The 22,263-nt window shown below is 38.3% G+C and overlaps 1 protein-coding gene across 1 annotated transcript in view; it reads right to left on the bottom strand.

Moving 5' to 3' along the window:
• Positions 1-22,263, bottom strand: part of NELL1 (neural EGFL like 1) — a 229,156-nt gene that overhangs the window by 111,224 nt on the left and 95,669 nt on the right. Inside the window, exon 13 of the mRNA XM_030451154.1 lies at positions 8,523-8,648. Within this exon, the coding sequence (XP_030307014.1) occupies positions 8,523-8,648 (126 nt within the window). The remainder of the gene's footprint in view (positions 1-8,522; positions 8,649-22,263) is intronic.

The following is a 22,263-nucleotide window of genomic DNA, read 5'->3' as shown; positions in this document are numbered from 1 at the left end:
ATTAGCTTTCTCCCAATCAATAAGTGTACAGCTCTGAAATACTCAGCACAGGTATAAAAATGAGATCACAGCAAAGTAAGAAATGTTTATATAGTATTTTCTTGTATGTAAAATATACATTTAGGCTAAAAAAGGAAAAACTAAGACCTGTAAAAGACTTTCTGGTGTATATTTCTAACTGCCAGAAAAGCCCATCAGACATAAGCATCATGAATTTAATGGAAAATTTTCCGTTGAGCTTCACAAACTATGGAATTCCTTTGTTTTGGAAATAAAGGCTTTAGTCTAGAAATCTGAAATCAAAGCAATAAATACAATGATGCAACAGCAGAGCAGCAAAGTGCTGCACTTTTCACAGATTTCCCAGTTGTTCCTTGGCAGAGCAGTCTCCTCTACCACAGCACGTTGATTTTCAGGTGGAAATTCCCAAGTTACACAATTGTCAGCCCCCTGTCAATATACCACAGCTCCCTGTCCCTTCTAGAGCTCCCTGATCACTCCTATCGTTTCTTGAGACAAAATGGTAGGAATGTGAGACTCTCATGTGCCAGTGTGGATGGGTTCCTCTTCTTTGCATGGGTTTTCATGGGAAGAAATGTGTATGGATATGCTACATACTGTACAGATTTTAGTCAGATTTAGCAGACACCAGATAATATGCACTGCAAGATAAATGCATTTTGGAGGAGCATTTCAGCCTTTTTTCCTATTTTTTTCAACATTAATGTGCTCATTATTACTGAAGTCAGGCAAGCCATTTAAGCACCTAAAGCAAACACTATCAGGAGCCTGTATCTGGTCATTTGTCATCCAGCTGACATTTCCTCTTTGTCTAGCTGAACAATGTGTTTGGACAGAAAAAGTGGATATAGGAGGGAAAATGGAGAATTCCTATCCAGTGTGGTCAGCATTGTGTCTGGCTAATGAGCCTTTGGCAGCAGACACTGAGACATCCCAGGATTCTGAGGATCAGTAGGGGAGGTTTAAGCCACATCTGTCTGACTGACTTGCCAAGCCCATGCACATTGTGCCTTTTACCTGGGACCAGTCTTTACAGCACCTTCCTTGACACACAACAACAATCTCAGGGTTCACCTGTGAGACACCAAAACTTCAGGTGCACAGGCACAGAGTCTTCTGAAGAGAAAACATGAAGTTGAGGAAAAACTCCTTATAGAATTTTGGTACTGCTCAAACAAACCAAAAAACAGGCTCTTAGATTACAGATGAGAAGAAAAAACATATTCATGAAAAGATACTTTAAATATTCAAAAGGACTGGAAATAGAAAGGTCAAAGCATTCTCCATCTTCACTGGGAATCTGACAGGAGGTGAGAGACTTAAATTGTGGCAAGGGAGGCTTAAAGTTAAGCAAACCTTGCTAAATGGCAGAGGAAGGACTGGGGGGGCAGGTGGAAAGCACAGGACAAAAAAGGGATTAAGAAATTCCCCTCACCAAAGTTGTTTGGGTTTTTTTAGAGACAGTGAAGACAAAGAATGTTTCAATGCCCAGGAACCCTGCCTTGAGGAGGAGTGGTGAGCCAGCTGCTCTTCCCCATGATTCAGTTACTTCCATGATTGAGTAGAAATTCTATGTCTGAAGAACAAGAAGTTTGTTACCAATGTTGTTTTCTTAGAAACAGCATGGGAAAACTTTTTGTTTGTTTGGACAGAGATGACAAACCCTGGTTGTCTGAGCTTCAGCAAGATCAGATTTTGGTTGAATAAACTTTCCCAAAGCCTGATTACACTCTTGAAGGCCTTAACACTGGAAGCAGCTGACTAAAAGATGAGAACTTTTTGTTTCCAGCCACTGACATCAATCCTGCAGCCTTTCCAAGAGACCATGTTCCCACTAAGAAATCAGTGTATGGCTCTCATTCCAGCAGATTTTAGTTATTGCTGGATTTAGTAAAGAGATCAAGAATTTCTGGGCCACAGAAATGGATTTACTCCTATTGTATAAAAGAGAAATACTGCATAAGAGAGCTCAGCACAAATGCTGAGCAGGTGACACGGAAAGGTTTGCCCTTGCTCAGTCTTCAGAGAGACAGCTTCACTCATGGGTCTTGAACAAGTATTAAATCAATATTATGTTTCCATTTATGCATAAGCATGAGCACACATATGCAAAACAATTTGAAATACTGACTTTTTTTTCATGGCATATACAGCAGCACAAAAGGCTGCAGCTAAGCAATCATGTAAAATTGCTAATTATGCCTGAGTCAAGAAATACAACTATCAGCATGATTTGCGGTCAGCTCTTTAATTAATTTTAGTATTAATAAAGTTACAGAAAATCAATGTGTCGAAAGGACTTGAAAGGATTACCAACTACTGTGGACAAATTAGCAACACTTCCATGCCTAGAGCACAGGAAAGCACAACGATGTTTAATTAAACTATTTACCAGTGCAGAATTTAAATCATTAAAAATATTACATTTTTAGTACATTTTTTTCTAAGACAGAAAGTACTTAGGAGCAAATAACATGCAGTTTGCCAATGGCATTTTTTTAAAAGGAAGAAGTGCAAAAAGTGTTGCAGTTAAACCCACTAAATGCAGGTAAAGTCAAGAACAAAAGAATGTAATGTGGCATTTAAAGTTAGAGGACTGGAGAATAACTACAGAATAAGAAAAAGATGCTACAAAACCTTATGGATGGGTGAAAATGTATAATGTGAAAGTCACATGGTCACTCAGAGTCCAGACACACTTGTGCTTCAATAAACCCTGCTATTGTTTCTTGTGAAAATATCAATACCTATGAAAATAAGCTTTGTTGTTCACTGAATCCTTATTGGTATTTTTCCATCGTCCCATTTTTCTGACTCTTGGTTACCAGACTCTCCACTGTCTCAGGGTAAATTTGGGCTTTCTATGGAGTTAATGGGGTTTGTGTCAAAATCTGCATGAATATCAGTCACCTGATGCAGAATCACTCCAGTTTTGTTCTGTTGGATTGCCTCAATACTCTTCTAGTCTTCCACTGACCAACCTGCAGAGCAAGGAAATGCTCCCTGATGCAGGGAAACCCCCCTTGGTGTTGAGGCTCCCTGCTGCTGCTGAACTTGGCCAAGAGCCCACTGAAGGACTTGAAACAAATATTTCTGCATTTCAAGGCCTGGGAAACTCACCATTTCCCTTCAATGTTCTGGGAACAGAGATGACACTGCCTGTAGTTCAACCAAAAGAGTACCACTTACACCAGGAACTAAGTCCTATCCTACCTTTTAGCACCTGAGAAAGATCTCTGGAAAGGAGAGACCATCATAAGAATATTTTGTGCCCGCTGAGTTATCCACTCAGCTTAAAACCAATTCCCAAATGCATTTGGGAATGCCCAACTTTGCCCTGAAGGTACAATGCAGAGTGAATCAAGCACACAAATCAAGATGCAGCTCACCCAAGGACCATGAGCTGTCCTGGGAGTGTGGAGGGAAGTGTGGACTCCAAAGCAGGGAATGCTTCAGAGCAGGGTATATAAACATATCTGTACCCAGTAAAATCAGGAGGGTCCAGATCTGCTTGAGGTCCTTATTCCCAGTCATACCCATTGTGCTGAACAATTTGCTGCCTAATAAATAGGGACACACAACCGTGACCCCAGCCCAATTCATATTTTCCTATTGCCTCTTGAAAAGTTATGTGCTGCTTGGCAAAATGCTCACTAATGATACCCTGTAGAGCAGCAAGATCTAAAGAGGATTTTTTCTACAACAAATACCTGAAAACTCCTCTACCAGAGACCTCCCTTCACTGCCTACTGACCAGGACTTGGGTTTTCAGCTAGACGTGGCTAGCAATTCACCAGCTCTGAGCCAGCATCTGAACAGATGCTAACAGAACAGTGCTAACAGAACAGAACAGTGCTAACATTTTTTACTGACCTCTGTGAACCCCCAATACCCTGCACAGTACTCTAGAAGTTCAAGTACCACACCAAAAATACTAAAGTTTCTTTCCTGAATGCTAATTTAGTTCACTGAAAAGGAAAAGGGGGGAAAGAGGGTCAGCAGATTAGATTACACAAATAGCACTGTCTTTCAGAAAGTGACTGTATTATCAACTCCCTGCCTAAAAGCTTCTATTCAGGCCTTTTTCAAACACGTACAGTGCTTCTGAATTAGGGGCCAGTAACCCAGCCTTTGAGATTGCCACTTCATCACTGTGAAACCTGCTGCATTATTAGTATTATTATAGGGTCAAGTACCCCACCTTCAACTTCCCAGGTAAACTCCAGCAAGAAAAATCTAAAGGCTTCAATTTTAGTGATAGCGAAAAAACATTGAAACATTTGTTCTAACACAGCAGGAAATTTCTGCAGAGAGGGCACAGGAAGAAGGGATGAGTGCTGCTGGTTTTTTCCCTTGAAATTGAGATTTCTTAGAATTCTGTGCTTTAGGCACAGCTTTTCCAATAACATGCTGCAGAAGGACATTTGATTCAAAGCTGAATGCTACTCCAGAAACCACATAGGATAGAAGTGAAGATGCTTCTGGGATAACCTGTCAAAATCATTATATTTTCTTAGTTCCTCTTCTCTACCTATATTGCAATTCAAATTAGTGTATGAACTATCACAACATTTAATTCTAAGGTTTCTTCTGAACAATATGTTTTTATATAAAATCAATTTTTCACAGAAAAAGGTGGTGGATTCCTTTCTCAGAGGAAAAACATCTGTCAGGACAGCTTGGTGCAAAGAGAAGGTTGTTTGCACAGAGGTCTCACCACAGTTTGGCAGAAGGTGCTGCTGATGTGTGTTGGGTGGCCAGATGTTTTTCCACATTATTTTTTTAATAGATGCCCTGAGAGCAAAATGGGCAAGTCCTCAAACTCAAAGGAAGTTCCTTTATTTTGCAAAGGACCAAGAGTAATACAAGTAGAGGAATAAAAATCTCTTGGCATTCTCATTTGTAAGGTTTTTTTATTTTAAAGTGTTAGTGCCTAATTAGTGAATATTTGTAGAAAATTTAAATTTAAAAGATTTAAAAATAAAAATTTTTTAAAAAGAATCTCAAAGTAGAGTGCCCAAGGCCAGTAGTAACTACACAAAATGAGGCAAACAACTTATCCACTGCAAAATAAGAGTAAATTTTGTGAATGTTTATCATTGATGTTAAAGACCAAGAATTTTTACAATTTTCCTCTTCATATCAGCAACATATATCCAGTTATTTCAGAACACCTACAGCTTATTAAGGTGAAACAGCATTTGTTTACTTGATTGGAGGTGGGACATAAAAACTATATATTGTAGTTTTACACCACAGAAAATCAGATACACACAGGCATTCAAAATCACTCCAGAAATAGATGCAGCCCATCAAAACTAAAATTATGAGATCTTTATTATGTAACTTACAAAGCTTCAAACAGCATTAAACTAATTAATGCACTTTTGAAGCAAACTCCTAAATTGGCATATTAGAAGAAAGCAACCCAAGAGAATTTATTTTACAACAAACAAGCCAGGTAAAAACCTGTGGAAGTCAATAAAATGCTTTAAATCAGTTGATACCAGTTAATGAGAGGATCTGGAGGAACAAATCTTGTTCCTGTTTTCAGAATGGGCAAGCCAGTGATTTACCCAAGAACAGATAAGCAACCTGTCAGTGTCACAGCAGGAGACTGGAAGAAGCTTCCTATTCAAGGGTAACTTTTCTTAATAAAACTGTCTTTCACTCAACAACTTAATTAACATTCAGAGCTCTAAAAACTGTAGGAACAGCTGAGTAGGAAAAACATTAATATATCTTCTCTTGGAGAAGGTAGGTTAAAATTATTGCTAGGCTGACTAATGCAGCACAAAATACCATGGGATGAACCTCATCATCCCAGCTCTTCTGCTTTAAGACTGACTATTGATAATTTATCAAAACAGACACTATTTAATTTTAAATTATAGTTCAAAATTTCATAGCATTCTACTCTTCACCCAGAATATAATTTCAGTCTCTCTGTCACTGCTTTTTCTGTGCAATCAGCACAGCTTCCAGCACAGTAGCTTCTTTCTGATAACCACAGGAAGTTTCTACTCCACTGTTCTCATGATCAGAAGTGGGAAACATTATTAACAAATGTTTTGGAAGAAAAATGTTTTATCCACTTCAAACCAGTACAAATTAGTTTAATTTGGAAAAGATGCAGAGCCAGAAGAACACACACTGGAAGACGCATACTTAAAATTCAGCAATATCCAATTAATTTCATTTTGCTCAATTGAAATTTGACCTAGCAGCTCAATATTCACTTGATTTCTTTTTACAAAGAGAAAGCCTTCAATATAAAACTGAAATATTGCACTCAGCTCAAAAATCTGTTCTGACAAGTAGCACTGCTTTCCACCTTTTGAAAGCCACCAGAGGACACAGGGGACAGCCACCAAGGCCACCAAACACAGCACTGCCCAGCAGTAGATAAAACATGTTCCACAGCAGATGAGGACTTTGTACCTCAGTGAATTAGACTCAGGCTTCCCAAAGCATGATGCCTCCTGCTCTCTGGAATAACTCTGCTTTTAGGTCAGGAGTGTATAAATTACATTCAGTGTTGCACACATGACTTCTGCACTTACATTTGAGACTTGTTAACCCTAATCTTGAGCCCATTAGAGCCTGACCCCACATGTACAAATGCAGTTGCAATCCAAAAGCCAACCCAGTGCAAGTTTTCAGATTTGTCCCCAAATCTGGTTCAATAACAAGATAATTTTTCATTTATTTTGTTTGAATAAAGAGGAATTAATTTTAAAAACTGAGGAATAGTTACAATCTATTTGGATTGTGCCAGCATGAAGGGAAACTAGTTAAGTATCTGTTGTCTGAATCTTTTTTTTAATTATTATTTTAATTGGGATTTTGTTTTGTTTTTAATTTATTTACCATACGAAGAGTCTGTATAAACATAATGTGAGATAAAAAAAGAGGACAGTGCTTCTATTGCACAACACTTACTTTAAATAGACTGTGTATAATACCATACAATTATTTCTAGATAAAACAAAGTTTCTCCCCATCAACATTACATAATTTCTGTGATTTAAAACTGTGATGTCAAAAAAAGAATTTCAGTAAAATAATAAGCCTGCAAGAAACAGAAAATCTCACTCATTCTATTATTTTGTTCTTATAACTGTTCTGGAATTCTGTGTTCATGCAGTTTAAATGAACACTCACCCATTACTGTCAAGAAATTTGTCTCCCCACTTCACACTTTTTCTATAAATCACAAATACCTTGTATTCTAAATAATTTGTATGCCTAATAATAGTGACTAGCTAGAAGGAAACAAACATTAGTTTGTTAGATTACCAAAAATATTTTCCCCATCATTTTGAAGGCCACTGTCTCACACAGCACAAACATTTAGAAAGAAATTTAAGGTCTGATTGTACAGAAATGACTCTCTGGGCAAAATAAAAATCATTTTCCTGACACCTGTTTAGTATCAGGTTCTCTCAAGAGGTGGCCAGCACTGCCTTGCTGTTTTTATATACTTCATAATCTTAGCTACAAGACATGCTGTCATTGTGAAAGTCAACATTTCCTATGACCTTCCCTAAGGATAAGGTGTTCTTTACAATGTAATTATACTAGACTGGAAATCATTCTCATATTGAAAACTCCTCTGCCATTCTTCCACTTGAGAAAATAGCTCAAGCCAAGAGTTCTAAACATGATATTGTGTCAAACTGTCTTATTTCCATTTCAATAAATCTGCCTGATATTTTCCTCCTTTGCCAGACAGGTGCACCATCAAAATAATCCCAAAATGAGCCTTTCTGGGGGGTTGTGATTGAAAGATGTACTGTTAGGTACAGTTGAACTGAGCACAGCAGCAGCTTCTCACATGTTTCCCAGAGACTGCCAAGGGAAGGTTCTTTAAAAACTTGTAGATGGAAATGAGACCAACCTACCTTTCATTAAGAATTTTTAGTGCTCATTCTGTGACAGGTGTTAAAAAAGAATCACTGGATTTATTTTCTAATGTTATCGTACCTGTTCTCTTTTCTAAATAATAATACCATAATCCTGGAGAAACTAATTCTTAGCATTAATAATAAGAATTTCCATACTCCTTAACAATAAATCCTATTGAGAACTTGATATATTTTCAGTTTTGCTCTTTTATATAAAGACAGAGCCTCAGCTCTGTCCAGAAAGCTTGCCCCTCCTGGGTAATTTCTCATGTTTCAATCCACTGAGCAGTTTCAAACCACAGGTAACAAAATGCTAGTTCCTCTCACTACATGTGAGATCTCATCTCAGCCTTTGCACCTCACATTCAAGCCAACAGTGGGATATGAAGAGACCACATCCCAGTTGACAACAGCACAAAGCTTGCAGACTGCTGCACCATGGGGCTTCCTGAACCACCAAAATAATCCCAAAGGGCAAGGGGACCTCCATGCCACATTTACCTGTCTTGCTTGTGCTAAATTTTCTAATTAGAAGCTAAGCATGCCCTCAACACAGAGGGTAACACTGCTCTTGCTGTGTCCTTAGGAGCTCACCTGTACAGGAGAAATCATCGACACGGACGTAGCCGGGGACACAGTCGCAGCGATAGGATCCGGGCAAGTTAACACAGACAGTGTTGGCATGGCAATAATGCATCTTGGCAGCACACTCATCAATATCTGCAGGGAGCAAGAAACAAGGAAAGGAACAGTCAGGCTCAGTGAAATGAGGAACATGACACAATCTTAGGAGAAGAAAAAATCATTTCCATTTACAAGTTCGAAGGCAATCCGGTTTAATTTTAGCATGAAAGAACAAGGCAATTTTAGTAGAAAGATGTTCCATAACACAGAGCTACAGCTTCTCTACCACAGTAATGGGTTTCTTCCACTGTTGCTCATGAAATCCTACATTTTTACTTCAGAAAAGTAACACATACTTTTGGGTTTTTTCCATGACAATATTAAAAGACAAAAACCGATGGAGATTCTTCATACACATAAAAGAGCTCCAGAGATACAAAAAACAGAAAGTCCTGTGTCTCTCATCCGTCTAACTAAAGCATGAAGGGATGGTCAGTCTGTACAGCAGGAGATCAGCTGCAGTGTTGGACAGATATGGGAAAGCAGGGCAACAGAGCAGATTTTACTGTGGAGCTGATCAGTGGGTATTCCAGCCCTCCATATTAACTCAAGTTCTCTGACAGTGCTCTGGCCCTGAACACTTCTGCCCTGAGAGTTCCTGAACAGCAGCATCCTGAGCCACTTCCATATCCTGCACAAGAAGAAGCTTGAGCCAGTAATCCAGTAATCTAAATCCATGTTAAATCTGCTTTCCACCATCCCGAAGAAAAAAGAAAAAAAAAAAAAAAAAAAAAAAAGGTAGCAACTTGACCCCCTATCTCTGTTTGCTGAAGCAATCTCTACTGCTGTGGTAAATCCAAAATTCAAAACTGTTTTCACAATAGTGAATCAAACCTATCATTTACTTGCCTGTTTATATTGCCAAAGCTCTGTGATATTGTAAGCTGTAAAATCTTCTCCCTTCAGAAAACCAAATAATTCTCTCCTTTTTTTTTTTTTCTTTTTTCAACAGGATAGATTTTCTGCTTAGTAGCACAGATTTTACAGAAAGTAATTTATGGTTTTCAAAAGATTAATTCTAGTGGTACATATGTCCACACAAAGGAAGATGAATCAGACTCATTCCCTTCCCATCCCTATACTTTCTCCTACTTATTGATTGCTCATGCTCAAGTAATTATTGACAACACAGCTGAAGAGCCTCCTCAGCAGGTGGGGTAAAGATGACTTGGTCACCCTCCAGTGTGGGCTCCTACCACATCCCTCTGGCACAGCTACCGGTAGAGACCATCTCCCCTCTCCCTCACCACATGGTGCTCGTGGAAACACAATGGAATTGTTACAAGGGCTTAGGACCACCAGGATTTAAACCCAGAAGGTGAAAGGGCTTCATTGTGCACATACAGAGTTCTTTCATGCCTAAATTTGGGTATCCTGTTTAAGTAGCTGCAGTTGATACACCCACATTTTCCAGTCTATGAAAATGAAACACATGCCAGCTATAATCACACTTTCTATACTACAGACATCTGTCCAGCAGGAACAACTAGCTAAATCACTTCGGGTTGGCCACCAAGCAGCTGTCAGATGGCAGTGATTTCTGACTGCTGCCAAGTTGGGCTGAATTAGAAATGATGGCCTGGAGGCAAAAGACTGTATAGCACTGCAAACACCTTGAACTCTCTCGTTTCTGCATTTCTGTTGTTTTTGTTACAGTGCCACTTGATGAAATGAATTTTTAAAAGTCAGGAGCATCAATATATGGAAGATAAAAGCCAGCAAAAATCCTCCCACATGTCTTATTAACACACCACTGAGTGCTAGAGCCACTTGGGAACCACTCAGGTGTTGACGTGTGTTCACACCGTTCTGCTTGTAGCCTCTTTTTAATAGGCTTTTGGAGCATAGCTTTGAGGAGTTTTGTTCTTGCATATCTAATAATTTTCTTTCTCATGAAAGAGAAAGGAACAAAAAAGATGCCTGAAAAGAAAGCAAGAGTGTCAGACCAGCAAGCAATTTGATGAAAATTAAGCTTATGCACTACTCTCTATCTCCAGCCTCCTCAGTGACTTCCCTGGACAACACACCTCCTTTTGCCACCAAATGGAAGCAAAAGGATTAAAGTCTCAAAGGTGAAGGAATTTGAACTTTGACCATTGCAAGCAAGGCCCACCTTGCACTAACAAAAAATATGAGAATAACAACAGATAAAAAGAAACTTCATAACCTATATGAAAATATTTCTGTTGAAGAATTTCTCATAAGGAGAGTAAGGACTTCAAGTCATGACTTGACTATAACAAGAGTAACTGAGAAGAGCTGGCTCTGGGTTGCTGCAGAAATCCTTGACTCCAGGCAATAAAAGAACTGCCTACCAAAGGATACTGAAAAAACAAAAGAAACCTGCCTTCAAACTTTGCTCATTTCTCTTCTCAACCATTCTTGGTTCGTTTTCCATTAAACCTTTAAGTATTTCACACTTTCATTTACCTTTGCAGTATTGGCCTTCTACTAATACATTCCTTTACAGAGAATAATACTGGGAGGTCACCACTGGCAATGGCATTTCCTTCTGAAAGCCTGTAGGGCAATGCTGTAGCTATTTTTATGGACCACAGTTCTACAAATTCTTATAAAAGATTAGGTATTCATCACAAAAAACTTTGGTTTTTATACTTAATATTGTTAGAGTGAAATCCATAAGGCACACAGTGGTTTGCATCAGCTCAGTTGTAATGGAAGTCAAATTGTGATTCATGTGTATAGATTGCATGTCGCATTTGAAATATTAGAGCTCATCTTCTAGTGGTCTTTTGAGGTAATAAAAATACATGATTTATGCTTCTTTCTGGACTGGTGAAGTAGTTTGTTTTCCTTTAAAAAGGTATACTTATGGTCTTCAAAATGAGACTTGACACAGCATAATGATCATTCACATCTCACCAGCTCCTATCTACATAAGCTGGTTTTTGCAACAACAAAGCTATTTGGGCTTCAGCTTTGCAGTAAAGACCATTATGTTACAGAGTGGGTTGGTCTGGGAAGAAGAGCTGTTCACCTGGGTTCAAGCGCTTCATTAACAGCAAAATAAGGTTCACTGCCTAAGCAGAGCTCTTTTTACCACCCACCTAAATCAGTTATCACCATTATGTTTTACAGTTCTAAAGAGAGTTGGTGAACTTACAGGAAAATATAGACACCTTGGCTTTTATTATTGTGCCTTGAGCACAGTGAGACAAAGGACAAGAAAACTATTCTCTCCAAAAAAAGTCATATCACATCAAATCAAATGAATCTTTGCTGTAAAGAGGATGTAGTTCCTGATAACATCAACAGAAGTTTTGTTCATTTACCCAAGAGGTAGAAGAGACCCACTATTTATTTAAACTACTAGTCCTGTATTCACCAAAAGTGAACTATCTTAAAACAAAGCACTCTGCCTCTGGAATTACAGACCACTCTTTGCATGCATTTAAAAATAATCCATTTGGAAATTAGCATTATCATCTGGTGTCAGGCATAAGCTATGGTTTAACTATTGGAAGACAATAACATTCAAAACAAAATAAAATCAAGTGTTTCAGAGCATCAACAGATGATGGGTTTGGAAATGTACTACGTAGTAGAACTATTAGTTACAAATGGATTCTATTCTTCTATCTCTGAATTACTCACATTCTGCTTGGGGAGAATATTTTCCCAAATTTAACTCTAAATTTCAAGCACTCTTTGAGGAAACAACAGAAAAGCAAACACAAGGGGAAAAAAACCAAAAACCAAACAAACAAAAAAATTTTTAAAACCCCCACACCAGAACAAACCCACAGCTTTTCAGAATGCTTCCTTTTTGTTCAAGTTAATAACATGTCTTGGTGTGAACTGTACTAAATCCTGGTCTACATAACCTGGATTTTTTAAAATGTAAACCCAACTTGTGCTGTTATTAAAGTAAGATAAACCTTAAAATACGTTTGCAAGCTGACAGAACCCTACAGTTTCCAAAAAAAGTGGAGCACAACAGTAGAGGAGCATAAGAGATGTCCTAAAACATCAGTCCCTCCATATCTGCCCACCTCTGACACTGTCCAGCAGCAGTAGCAGTACCAAACAAAAAGACTCCAACCCAGCTGACACAGCAGCCAGAGAAGCCCCCAGATTGCTCTTCTGGAAGCCACTTTATACTGAGCACCATGGGAAACGCCATTTGTGTCACCAGCCTCCTCCTCTCCTCTCTGCAGCTCCTGATCACAACCACACATCAACAGCATGGCAGGTGCTGCTGCTGTCCCAGGTTTTTTCTGTCCTGGTTCTCTCAAACCAGAATGCTTATGCAAAAACCAACACACACAATATTTACTCCACTGACTTAGCAGCTCCTTAGTTCATTAGATTTAGTTTTTGTTCTCCAAATTTGCCCAATTCTGTCCTCTCCTGCTCTTATCTCCTTTCCACTGCCAGACACACCTGACTCCAGCTCTGCTCACCTTCTTTTTACCCCTCCAACAGTCTCTTCTCTTTTGCACACATCCAGCATACCCCAGACCAGTTTTTCACCTTTAGCACAGGGCTGATTTCTCAGTTTGTGCACTACAGTCCCCAGGGAGCCACAGAGCACCAGAGAGAAGCAGTCAGCAGTTCCCTGTGAGATCAGCTTCCCCCAGTTACCTGACTGACTAATTACTGGCTGCTAGCCTTAAAGTTGTTTATCAGCTTGGACTCCTTGAAAGCAACTCCTCTGCCCCAAGGCACAAACAGATGCCACCCTTGCCATCCCTCTGACTTGGAGGGACAGAGCTGGTGCCCAGTCAAAGGCAGGGAAACAACCCAAAAAAAAAAAAATAGCCAATGTAAAATTTCCTTTCCATGAGGCTGAGAAGTGTTACCCCTAATGTCGTTAAGTAACTAACTAAAATGGCTTCATAAATTAGGGATGGTGTGGCAGCACCTAGGAACTCATAAGCAATAAAATAGCTATCAATATAATAACATCAAAAAGCACCATCACTTTGACTTTTAGAGCATCATTAAATTGGTGCAGCCTCTTCCTCTGGGCACACCATAAAAGTGCTTTGCATTGATAATACCTACTTTATGATCAGCACAAGAGTACCAATACTCTAAATCTACTTTCTATCAATTTAACTGCCCCTCTAGGGATGACAGTTGTATAACTATTAGATTAAACAAACAAACAAATAAATAAATACTTAAAAACACAGACTCACATGCAAATCACACTTGAACAGTCATACTTCCCAGCACTGAACTAACAGAGCATTCCTGAGAAGGACAAAAGAAAATTCAAGTGAAGTTGCTTTCCTCCTGTTCACCTAAGTAGTTTTAGGCTTCAATTCTTTTACTGATCACACTCCACAAAGGAACTTGTCATTCTCAAATGGAGATAACCATATCAGCATTCCATTGCTACCTATTTCTCAGCTACATTGGTAAACAGTCCACCCAGCCATCACACAGCAAAGTGATTGATGAAATTCAGCCTTAGACATCCAAATATTGCAAAGGCACATGATAAGCTTCTCTTCTGCAAACTTCTTAAGGCTTACAAAAGCACACAAACTATTAGTCTCTTAATATTATGATTACTTGCCTTAAAAAGAAAATTTAAAAACAAGTTCCTTTTATTATTGTACTAAATCCTGCTCCTCTCCAAGGAAAACCAAATTTGCAGTTCCACTCTCCCTTGTGCTTTCCATCATTAGACTGGAATTTATGTTTGTGTCGTTGGCACGGGGGATGCAGAGTCCTCAAGAGCCTTGAGATCTCTTAGGAAAAAAGCAGTTTATTTAAATTGAACTTTTCTTAAGGAATCATTTAAACCAGTCAGAAAGCTTCCACTGACATGTTAGCATTAAAGAAAATACGAGTAATGTGGTGTTATTTTCTTAATCCTAAGTGAATGAGTGTGTTCATTTGATAAATACATTAATAGAAAATGTTCACAGACTTCTAAATATTACTTTTTTTAAAATGTTTGCAGCTATAGCTCTTAGGGATAGTTGATAACTTATTCATAAGGTAATTCTGACAGTTGCAAATATATTCTTTTAAAAAATACTCAGCCAGAATTCACATATGATAATGCAGCTTAGAGAACACAGATTAAAAATAATCACAAAAAGCAGAATGAAACATTTGGGGGAACAGGTTTTAGCTAAAGGCAGCAGCTCAGTCATTTGCTCAAACATGCAAAAGCAAGTAGCAAAAACAAGTTAAGATTCTTCTTGTATAATAGCAGCTGCTATTATGTTTAGGACTTAACTGAAGTTAAGAAAGATTTCTTTATCCAGGATTATTCAAGCCTTTTAATGTTTTTTTTCTAGTTACTCTTTGAAAATAGACTGATATTTGCATTTAGCAGCAGTAGAACAGACTACTAAACCATGTGCCTGAGTTGTGTAAAGATTGAGTCCATGAGAAGTTCACTGTTGAGCCAAGTTCTGCCCCTTTTGCTGGACTTAAAACACAAATTACCTGCTCTTGTGCTTCCAAAAGACTGACCAGCACTCAGGGGTTCCCTAAGCCCTCAAAAACAATTTCCCAGGGTAAACTCAGAAGAAGGAGGCAATTCAAATATGTATTTTGAAAACTTTTTCTATCAAAATGTGGAATTTGAAAACAACCCCATGTGGCTCTAAATCCCATAATGACATTAGCTTGTTCTTCCGCGTGAGTTTTGTCTTAAAAACAGCTCAAAACCTCTTTGCTGTTCTTTTTTATTATTTTTAGAGGTGGTGTGTTCACTAGCTCACATTATGAATTCTTTCATCCCTCATCCATATTTATTCCAAGTTAGGAAGTGATCACATTTGTATATTCTACCTTTCTCAGAACAGAGGTGTTCTTAAAGCTTCACTCCAAATGCTAATTCTGGAATAAATAAAAAATCCTACAGATGTGACAAATAAGATATTGAGGTAAATCAAGCTTGATTCTTGTAAATGTAATAAATGCCTGCACGGGTATAGCAAGATGTATGTCAATAAATAAAATTAATTTCACCACAGTAATCTCATTTTGGTGATAATCCCATCATCAGCAATCAAACAATACACAAAATATGAAAAGCCACTGGCTCCTTCTATCCTGCAGCAGGCAACAGACTATGAAAAAATGATGAGATTTCTCCCTAGGTATCCTATATATCTTCCCCTGAAGCAGGAGGGTTTGGGGGAATCTCCTGGCTTTTGAGAAAATGGTGAAAAAAGTCTTTTCACAAGGCATACACGGGAGAAATTCTTGCCACCAAAGACTCTTTGATAACCCAAATCCTAAACTGTGAGCTCTATTGCCACAGTCTGTTGGAAAAGTTCACCTCTGGGCAACTGGGAGCTTTGAAGCTTGAACTGGCAATTTGCCACTGCTCTGCATACTCCTTTGGTAAAGCAGAGGATGATGACAAGGTCTGATCTGCACCATGCTCCTCCAGTGAGTCCACACAGATCAGCAGAATGTGAATGTCTGTGGAGTCTCTTCCCCTATACAAACATTGCTCTTCAGTGCAATTCCATTTGTTTATCTGGGACACACAGGGATTTACCTGCATCCCCTGCCTGGGACCCATGACAGAAACCTCAACAAATTTCCTACAGGGATGGGAACAGGAAAAGTTATTTCTAATAGATCTAACTGGACTATTCTCCTTCATATTTAGTAACACTGTCACCCACTTTTCTTCAAAGGCTCCTAATGCACGAGTTTTCCCTCTAAATCTAACTACCTCATGCTTTGCTGTAAGAGTTACCATTACATAAGTCTACATCAAACAAAAGGTTATGCTACCACTGTTCCCAAATATACTACAGCCCATTAGAAAATAAAGCAATATAGTCACCTCATTCTTACAAAAAAGAAAGGAAAAAATCACTCTTTTCCCTAGAAAGATTGCTGCTAGTTTACTGATTTCATAAATGAACTCCCAAACCTCTGTTTGCTTTGCCTTTGATTTCACCTACGAAAGAAATTCCTTTTGGATCTTGGGAGGCACTAATGAGATAAATACTGCTGGTGGAAAAGCAATGTCAGATTTCTGTAATAGATTCACCTCCTTTTTTATCCAAACATTCTTAGAGATAGAAGTGAATGTCTATACAGGGGAGAAGAAGGGAAAGGGAAAGGTAGCAGGAGCATTGTTTTCCTCTAATCTTCTGTTCACCTTCACCAGACAAGTAATGTGACACATTAAAATAACAATATCCACTTTTATTCAACAGAGACCTTACCTTTTCAGTCTTTCAAATCTTATTTTACTAAAGGCTAAGGATGAACAATGGATTACTGTATCAAAACAAACAATTTTTTTTCATGCCTCTATACCAAGAGCAATTACATTAAATACCTGGTTCCATCAGCACTTGTCTTAGTGTCATCCACAATTTTTGCTTCAGTGTTCTATTTATGTCCCTAATACTCTTACCCCATTTGTCCCCTACCTATGTCCTGTGATATTGACCCCTTTACTCTTTCAAATCCACACAGATGCTATCTTCAAATGATAAATTGTAGAAGGCTACCCCTATAATTGATCTAGAATCCCTCTACCCACAACAACCTTTTACTGTGGCATTTTGAAGGACACTGTATCTCTCTGAAAAATTAAATGCTGATGAAAACTTGAATAGGTTTTTTTCTTTGGAAGGAGGGTTGCTATCTTTACCATGTCTTAAAACAAGACATAACCTCTGGAAAACTACTGGAACTACTGCTGGTCTTGAATTTTGTAATGCCTTTCAATATATACTGTTAAAATAAATGAGAAATCTGAGACTAACAGAAAATCACACAGAACTAATACACCACTATTTTCACACTGAACTAATTTGTTCACTCTGCAGTGCAAAGAGGCACACAAGTAATGGAAAAATAATGTCCCATGTTGATAAACATATATTATCTATGAAAAGCCTTCACAGCACTATTTGCATTTGCCTAAATGTTCTCTCCTTAACATCTTTTCCACCATTCATTATTCATGTTTCCTTCACATCTTGTTCCTTTCTCCCGCTCTGCAGAAAAATCCATGTGGAAGCGTTGAACTGGAAGTGGCAGACTCATCACCACCACTAAGTTGGGAACTCTTCAATGCCACACCAACCAAATCAGGCAGTTTCACACAGTACAAGATTCACTGATTTTATTTTCCTGGCGTCCAGACTATTCCCAGTTAATCAGGTTCCACAGGAGGTTAGAGCCATATATCTTATTCAGATAAGAAAATAATAGATGATTGCACAACAGTTCCTTTCCTAGTATCCCTCTAAGCCATACTAAACACCTTTCTTTTTTCTGCATCTTTGCCACAGAATAATAAAGCTTTAATGGTTTTGCCTTTTCAAATTTAATCTAGAAGTGTAAAAACAAATAAATAAGCTAGCTTCAGCAGAAGAAAAGCCCTTAATTTTAGCTATTATAAATATTTTTCCCTAAAACATAACCTTAATTGACATAACTGAAGAGTGCAAGATGTGTTTCTCAGCTGAGCAAATAGGGTTATCAGGTCTGATTTATAGCAGTAGTTACTGAAAGGCATTTCTGGTCTGGAGATTGCAGCACCACTGCATTCCTTGGGCATAACCTGAGGTGACCAAAACAAGAACAGTAAAAAGAGGTAAGAACTGGAGATTCCAACAAATTATTAAAAAAATATATATTTTTTACCTGCAACCTTAATTCCTGCCTCCACACTTAGTATGAAACTTTAATTGCTTTGCTTTTGGCTGTGAAGTTGAACTGGTGATTTAATGCTTTCCTCTTTGATAACATAGTCAAAGTTTATCTGCAGTTAAAAAAAATAAATTGGGACAACTCAAGGCCCTAGCTTTTCATTTCTAATCACTGCATTTGAATTACTACACATCCACTATCATCTGGATAACACTCCCATCCCCACTATTGATTACTGAGTCAATGACATCTTTATTCACATTTCCAATATTTATTTACATCCCCACAGATTCACTTGGATTCTATCAAGAACAGTGCTCAGAAAACACATAAAGGAGGGACTGGGACCTGCAGCCCAAGCTGTGACCCTTTGGAGAACCTGCACCGGAGGAGGCTCCTAGTAGGAACTTGCAGATCCATAGAAAAGAGCCCACACTGGCAGGACCTGTGGCCCATGAGGGATCCATGCTGGAAAAGTCTATTCCTGAAGGACAGCATCCCATGGAAAGGGTCAACTCAAGTTGTCAGTGATCTCTCTGCCCTTATCTCTACTCACAAACTTAGAGATGAATTTTCTCTCCCACTTGTCTTGTTGAAGAGGGGGTGATAGAGCAGCTTGGGGGGCACCTAGCAGCTGGCCAAGGACAACCTACTTAATTTACTTATTTTAAACTAATAATTTTATTTCCTTAAGCCTGTGAAAAACTAAGCAACCACGTCCCCAAGTTTGCTATCTGAGAGCACTAAAGAACAGAGAATCAGAAACCCACTTAAGGAAGAAAGGCAAAAATCAAGACTTTTGTTGTCGACTTTCCATTCTACTTAAGTCCTGGAAGAATGATGTTAATAATTGTTATTTTAGCAGCTGACAGATGCAATTTTAATTTGTTAGGCATTGTTTTTCATTAAGGTGAGTGATGTACTGAACCCCTTTTGAGTAATAAAACCATCATTTAAAACAACTGCCAGCCTTTTTGAGGCAATTCACTTGACATTCTATTAAATCAAAAGAAAGGAGTGACTACTGTATCTAGGCTGCATCCATATTTCTGAGTATAATAAATGTCAAGGAAAAATTAGTAATGCGCAATAAAAAGATTTGTACACAGAGCACATGCAGCTTTCTCACAAAATATTGATATTCAAGATTAAAAAATACTTTGTTTTTGATAAAGTCATCCACCTTCTTCCAATAAAGAACAGTTGAATATATATGGAAATTTCTTCTTAACAATCAGTTTCTGTTTACTTTCAAGGTTGTCAGAAATCTTAACAAATTTGTTCCTTAGTTCTACTTTGTCATTACCTTGGCAGCCCTAAAGCTCTTCTTTTGTCTAGTCCACAGTCCTGAATTCACAATAAGCAGTTCCATGTTCATGCACATATTTTAAGACAGTCATGTTCATTCTATCCCTTCAGCCAAGCTATACATATCCAACTTCTGGGCTTGCCTCATAAATCAGTTCCTGCAACTCCTTCATCATTTTTACAGTCATTTCTGAATAGCTTTCTATGTTTTAATTTTAAATTATCTGACTGCACATGCCATTTGCCTCAACTTGTCACATGCTCTGGAACTCTTTAGAAAGATTTTGGAAGGGTAAAATCACTTGCTGCTTTGACCTTGGAAAATGATCTCAGAACAAGATTCTATTAAAACAGTTTTAGAGAAAATATGAAGTGAAAAAAAAATATACAGGAATGTAATCACTGTGGTTAAACTACTATGATGTTTACTTGGTGGCATAAAGACTTCCTAACCAAAGAAAAACTGATAAAAAATTCTTATAAACATTGGTTACATAGTGCACAAATTGCACTGATTCTGGGCTCTACAAATCTGCTTGCTGTTTTCCAACTAGATACTGGATTCTTGTACTCTGGTAATCCCTCCTAAATCTGCTATTATTTAAAATACAAGACACATCATCTCCAGATGATGGGCAGAGGATGCTCTTTGGCTCAAGGACAAGACTCAGCTCATGAGGTGCACTAAAATATCTGCATGCCAAATCTTCAGCTGATTAAAAACAAAACAAAAAACCAGAGGACTGACAATCATACTATTAAAAAATCCATACATGTGTGAACCAAAAAAATCCTGAGTTTCCTCAGACACAGACACATGCAGGAGGTGCTCTGTTCCCTGTGCATGCTGCATTCATCTTAAAGGCATCTTTTCACACTTTAAAACTCTCAAGTCTCTATTTGGGCATCCAAAGCACAAAATTAAAGGGACATCACACACAGCAATTTGTTCAGGAATCAGTAACAAAAGATAAGTGCTAACACAAAGTAGATAAAAATTCAAAAGCATTCATCTTCATTCACAGGAAGGTTTTAGGACTTGGCTAGTAAATACTAAGAGCATATTCAGGGTATTATTACACACAAGCTAAAGTACATCTTTGGGTCTATGTCAGGAAAATTATTTATTGTGGGATCAGATATTAAAATATCTGATTAGCCACTTTGTTCATGTAACAGCAGTAAAATAATAATAGTAAAATATTTTAATAATAATTCTACTACCTACTGACAGGTGAAAAGCCAGTTTCTGAGGTGACAAAAGAGAACCTTGGTTTGGTTTTGTTTTGAGGGGTTTTTTTTCCTCTTTTCTCTGATAGGAAAACTGTTCCTATATTTGAGCACAAATCTCTTTGGTTTACGTTTTTGCAGTGCTGCAATTTATCAATCTCACTTCAACATGTCATTTTATCTAGTAGCTCACATCTTACAGTCAACCCAAAAGGCCCAGACATCTTGAAGGCATAAAGGAACAGATTTGACATTAGCTATTGCTGCAAGCTGATCTACAATCTAAAGAAACATGTATTATGGCTTTAAACAATAGGATCTCTGACTCCTAAATTTCTGAATTAGTCATAAGTTACAGAAGACATTTCTGAACTCAAAAGCACTTCTGCACAGATATAATTCTATTTCAGCAGAGATGACTGTAAGCAGTTTTGTCTGTGCAGGTAAAAAGAACAGCAGGGAGCAGTGGCAAAGCTACACGGATAGTTGCAGACCAGCTCAGAGTTCTTTCAGAACCAGAGAGGCTCTCCTGTCTGAAACCTTCCATCCAACTGGACCAGGCTATCTATCCAACTACAGATGTCATCATGGCTTTGTATCTGGACAACTATTCTCTGCAGTATACATTACAGCAGAAAAAGAGAAGTCCTGGTGTCCACAGTCTTGGTTTTGAAGTCTTAGTTATACTATTAAACATAAAATCATCTCATTGCATTGTTAGATAAATAAAACATTTCAAAGATTATCTGGTTGTTTGCTACAAGTCCACTCTTTGACCCAAACAGCAAAAAACAAGGGAACATAAGGCAGCAATGATAGCAACCCCACAGCAACCAACAACCAGCTTCTCACAATAAATAAGTGAGCTGCCAATATCAGTGTCAGTGCTTCCTGGGCTGGTCACGGCAGTGCAGAGACACAGGATCATATGCCATGTATGGATCATATGTCACATATGGATCATATGTCACATATGGATCATATGCCACATTTGGATCATATGCCACTTTACTACAGCTCAGCCCTGCAAATTTTAACAAAAGGTTTTTCTGCAGAAAACATCTGTACCTGACACAGGAAAGGTGCTCCAAGATACACATTTGATTAGGTGCCTAGACTAGTAGGGATGTTGTGCCAAGCTGAGCCAGAACTCAGTGGGTTTCACCAGCAGATGCTGGCTGTGCTGTTGTATTCAGCCTGAAAGGAGAAACAAGGCCACGTCTGCCCTTTCTATCTCCTCCCTTCATCAGACACATCCTTATTTTCCCCTTCCATTAGCTTCCTTTGAAAACAAACCACCAGGAATAGCCCAATTCCACGTGGTGCCTTACACAATTCAAGAGAAAGTCAGGGTAGCTACTTCCAAATTTGAGACAAAGAATAGGCAGCTTACACATGATCATATAGTCACTTCAGAAATCAGCTTGGAAGTGTCCTTGATTTCTCACAGTAGCCTGGCCTTCCATCGTGGCTTGTAAAATCAGTTTGTCAT

Source organism: Calypte anna, chromosome 5, assembly GCF_003957555.1.
Source record: "Calypte anna isolate BGI_N300 chromosome 5, bCalAnn1_v1.p, whole genome shotgun sequence".
NCBI classification, from domain to species: domain Eukaryota; kingdom Metazoa; phylum Chordata; class Aves; order Apodiformes; family Trochilidae; genus Calypte; species Calypte anna.
The sequence above is the reverse complement of the archived record's forward strand: the minus strand, read 5'-3'. Positions and strand labels throughout refer to the sequence as shown.